The 4841-nt window shown below is 47.6% G+C and overlaps 1 protein-coding gene across 1 annotated transcript; it reads left to right on the top strand.

Moving 5' to 3' along the window:
* The first annotated feature begins 327 nt into the window (after positions 1-327).
* LOC123095697 (protein NRT1/ PTR FAMILY 8.3) lies at positions 328-3232 on the top strand. Its single transcript, XM_044517247.1, has 5 exons — positions 328-587; positions 753-855; positions 958-1175; positions 1250-1779; positions 1939-3232. Exons 1-5 carry the CDS (start codon positions 528-530, stop codon positions 2765-2767), a joined length of 1740 nt encoding a protein of 579 aa, XP_044373182.1. The 5' UTR covers positions 328-527; the 3' UTR covers positions 2768-3232.
* Positions 3233-4841: the final 1609 nt, after the last annotated feature.

The raw sequence follows: 4841 nt of genomic DNA, 5'->3' as shown, positions 1-4841 counted from the left end.
AGATTCACAGTAACTGGTTCCTCAGGCCACCACCAGCGCCATTGATTGTATTTGCAACGGTGTGTGTCTGCTTCCTGTGATTTCAAAAGTAAAAAAAAATAGTCAGGTCCACGTATATATTACTCCTTCCGTCCCATAATATGGGACGGAGGGAGTAGTGTTGAACAGAATCAAAGAAAAAAAAATTACTTGCTCCTACAAAAGTTGGAGAAAGGCACTGTTGCTTATGAGTGAGAGAGAGAGGAAATGCCATGGGCGTGGGTCCTGATGTAGGCGAATAGAGACAGCACTGTGGTCTGTAGCTAAAATCGACCCTTTCACTCACCAGAAAATGCAGTCACAACACACGCTCTCCCTCCATTTGGAATGAACGTGCCACCTTTTTACCATATCTTTAGTGACCCTACCACTGATTTGGAAGCAACCTACCACTCTTCAGACCAAAAGTAGACGAGAGCACATGCAGGTAACTTTTAGGTGCTGAGCTCCACCCCTTAATCCTCATCTGCTCCATCTTCTAAGCAGCCATGGAAGCAGCAGCAGCAGACGAGGAGAGGCCCCTGCTTCATCTCCAACCGTATAATCAGGTATACTTTCTTACTCTCCACTTCTCTTCTCTTATATCTTGATGACTGCATCATATGAGAATAGTTTCAGTTTAACACGCGTACTTCTTCAGTTCTCGTCGGTCCTCCACGAGAGATTTACAGTCTCAAATTTGCAAAACTGGATATCCTGGTACTGTGATGTAGGATGTAGGTTCAGAATACGCCGGCGATGGATCTGTTGACATCAACAATCAGCCTGCTCTCAAGCGCAACACAGGCAATTGGAGGGCGTGCTACATGATTTTAGGTACTGTACCAGATATCAGCAATTCACAAATGCAAACTGCTCCTATTTTTCTCTTCTTCTCTTATCAATTACTGGCTGACCACCTGAACACATACATCTCAGCCGTCGAGTTCTGTGAATGCGTCGCCTTCTTCGCAATCGCGTCGAACTTGGTGACCTACCTCACCACCGTGCTCCACGAAAGCAAGGTTGCCGCTGCGCGGGATGTGTCTGCCTGGGTCGGCGCATGCTTCCTCGCACCACTTATCGGGGCCTTCTTGGCCGACACATATCTGGGAAGATACTGGACGATGGTTGTTTCCCTTCCGGTCTACACCATCGTAAGTACAACGCAGCTAACCCACCAGATCTCTGTAATGACAATTGCGACTCTGAACACTGCAAAATTTGACAGGGGATGCTCGTGCTCACGGTTTCAGCATCAGTCCCGACATCCTACTACCATGGTGATGTTCATCATGCTGTGGTGGTGTACCTGGGACTCTATCTTGCCGCACTTGGGACCGGTGGCATCAAACCCTGCGCGTCGGCCTTCGGCGCCGACCAGTTCGACAGCGGGGACCCGACGGAGCTGGAGAAGAAGGGCTCCTTCTTCAACTGGTACTACTTCCTGATCAATCTTGGCTCCCTTCTGTCCAGCACACTGCTTGTTTGGCTGCAGGACAATGGTTGGTGGGGGCTCGGTTTCGCGATCCCAACAGTGCTCATGGCCTTGGGCCTAGCAGTATTTGTTGGTGGCTCCAGAGTGTACAGGTTCAGGAAGCTGAGAGCAAGCCCATTCACGAGTATCTGTCAGGTGCTCGTTGCGGCCGTCAGGAAGTGGCATGTGCAACTACCAGATGATACATCGCCCTTGTACGAGCCGACCAGTTCGTCATCTGCACCTGAATCAAGTCACAATATTCAGCATACGAATCAGTTCAGGTAGTTCAATTCTTGCATTACTCAAGTCAACATATTGTCTCAATTTGACATTTAAAAACAAGTCATTTGCATCTACAAGATATCAGAAATTTCTGCATCTATAAGTGCGAGAGCTTACCTCTTATATATAGGTTATAATTATGTGATTGCAATCTTCAGGTTTCTAGACAAGGCTGCCACTGTGCTGCCCCCGTTAGACAAGACATGCACGGCGTTGCCGATGTGTTCATGGAGTCTCTGCACAGTGACCCAAGTTGAGGAGCTAAAGATACTGCTACGGATGTTCCCCGTATGGGCCTCGTTCGTGGTCTTCTACTCAGTCGCTGGGCAGACCGCATCGACGTTTATCGAGCAGGGGATGGTCATGGACAACCATGTCGGCCAGTTCGCAATCCCACCTGCCTCCCTCTCCATTGTCAGCGTGTTCAGCGTCCTTATCGGGGTTTTCATCTACGAATCTGTGCTGGTGCCACTCGCGCGGCGTTACACTGGCAAGGCGAAGGGCTTCTCGCAGACGCAGCGCCTTGGAATCGGCTTTGCGCTGTCCATGCTGACCATGGTCTACTCAGCAATGCTCGAGATGAAGAGGCTGGCGGTCGCGCAAGCCAGCGGCCTGGCAGACCAGAATGTGCCCGTGCCGGTGAGCATTCTGTGGCAAGTGCCTGCATATGTAATGCATGGTGCAGCTGGGGTTTTCGCAGGAATCGGCATGATAGAGTTCTTCTACGATGAGGCCCCTTACACCATGAAGAGCCTTTGTGCAGCATTCTCGCAGCTTGCAGTTGCGTCCGCGGCTTACTTCAACGCACTCGTATTTAGTGTTGTTGCGGTGGCCACCACGCACAGTGATGCGCCTGGATGGATCCCGGATAATCTGAATGAAGGGCATTTGGACTATTTTTTCTGGATGATGGCTGCTCTTAGCTTACTGAACCTGGCCCAGTTCGTGCACTACTCCATGAGGTATAGAGAGAAGGCAACTTCTTGACACAAAATGGTGGACACTCGACAGAAGCTTATTGACTTTCCCATCATATCACAACAAAGATGGCTTCTATGCAGTTTCTGTGGATGGCGCACAGCATTTGCCTAACTTCCATCAGAATGATAGATAATAAACTGAAACTTCAATTTATCATTGTATATATGGTTTTACTTCCGCCTATTCTCTGTACTTAGCAGCCAACTTCAAACCAAGAGAAGAGTTTGAGACAAAATTAAATAAGTTCTTTGGTGTGGGCGGATGAGCTGGTTATGCCCCCACAACTTCAAGAGATCATTTGATGCAAATCAGAGTATGGTTAACTGATGAGATCATTCAAAGTGGTATTTTTCATGCAAAAAATAAAGGACCCCGAGTGGTTTTCTTTTAATAAAGATGATCCAGTTAGGGGGTTGTTGTGATAGAATATTCTGATCGTCTTGAAGGCTACTTTCATAGTCAATTGTACCAGGACAGTAGACTGAAGCTCACGAACAGGGAGGCATGCTGGCCTGGATCCCCTAACTAGAACCTCCCCCCCCCCCCCCCCCCCCCCCCCCCGCGGTGCAGTGGGATTTTTCTGCTGCTTTGCAGGTATGAGAAATATATTCAGGTAGGGCTTCTCGTCCGCTTATAATCTACTCCCTCCGTCCGGAAATACTTGTCGAAGAAATGGGTAAAACTGGATGTATCTACAACTAAAATGCGTCTAGATACATCCATTTCTCCGACAAGTATTTCCGGACGGAGGGAGTAGTAGGATAATAAATCGAGAATGTAATCTGGTACCCCTCATATCCATATTACTAAAACAGCGACAATTAATATGGATCGGAGGGAGCAATAAAATTGTTCTGTGCACTTCTCTGGAACTATAAACTGTAGGTATGGCTGCAGAGTAATTTGCACAAAACACAAACCTTGTAAAAAAATCTGTTGGGTTCCAAAACTACCATTAAGAAAAATGACAATTTCAGGATTTTTCTAATGAGCATATACGAGTCCTGCAGTTACCTGAGCCTCAGGTGCAACTTCTTCCAAGCATCTCAAGCGTCAGTCCGTGCGTAGGCAAATCGCCGAACACGTTGGGCGCGTTCCGTGGAAAGGGCAAAACTAACCTGCTGGCTGCTGCCGAGAGGCGCGATGCGGCGGCGGTGATGCTCATCCAGCGACAGCAGCATGTGGCGGCTGCGGCGAAGGCCGTTGCAACGACCGCTCCTCCACGAGGGTGGCGGCGGCGGCGGTCTGGCACGCACGCTCTCGCCATGGCGAGTGCGGAGGCCGCACGGCCGGCTTGGGCCTCTGTACGAGCACAACCGTGTCGACACGGATAAAGTAATTACTTTTTTTTCCTGTATCTATCTGCATATACTCCCTCCGTTCGGAATTACTCGTTCAAAAAATAAATGTATTTAGATATATTTTACTTGTAGATACATCCATTTTTATTCATTTTGTGACAAGTAATTCTGAACGGAGAAACTATTATGGGGCATAAATTCATATTTATTGTAAAACAAAATGTGAAAAAAAGTAAAACAAAATGTAGACAACTCATCATGTTTATTTAAAAAATACGAAAATGATAAATCTCGAACGTTCATATTTTAAGCATGACCATCCGACCGTTTTTCATGACAACTTCAGTTCACGCGAGGTTGATAAACATGACAATATTTTTGACAGAAAAACGAACTACGACAAAGTTGCCATGTTTTAACAAGTTGCCACCTCGTGTCAACTTGCTGTTACAGCCCTATAAATTGTTTGTAAATAGTTGCATCTTCATCCATGCATCATGTTAAATTCAAAGAAAATTGAGTTGAGGAGATTTTCAAAAGCCTCGAAAAATATTAAATAAAGGGCAAGAACCCTGAAATTGCATTGAATGAATCCAAAATGCCTTAAAAATTGACCGGCCAAGTGTGGATGGTGGGGACGAGAGAATGGTGCAAACCATGAGGCATTTTGCAATAATGAAATGAGCTCCTGCGACGCCCTTGGCGCCGCGGCCCCCGCGGTTGCTCGCCCCGCCGCCGGCGTCCTCCTCCGCGACCCCCAAGCCCTCCGCCCCCCCCCC

Source organism: Triticum aestivum, chromosome 4D (assembly GCF_018294505.1).
Source record: "Triticum aestivum cultivar Chinese Spring chromosome 4D, IWGSC CS RefSeq v2.1, whole genome shotgun sequence".
NCBI lineage: Eukaryota > Viridiplantae > Streptophyta > Magnoliopsida > Poales > Poaceae > Triticum > Triticum aestivum.
Note: the sequence above shows the minus strand (reverse complement) of the source record. Positions and strands in the feature narration are given on the sequence as shown.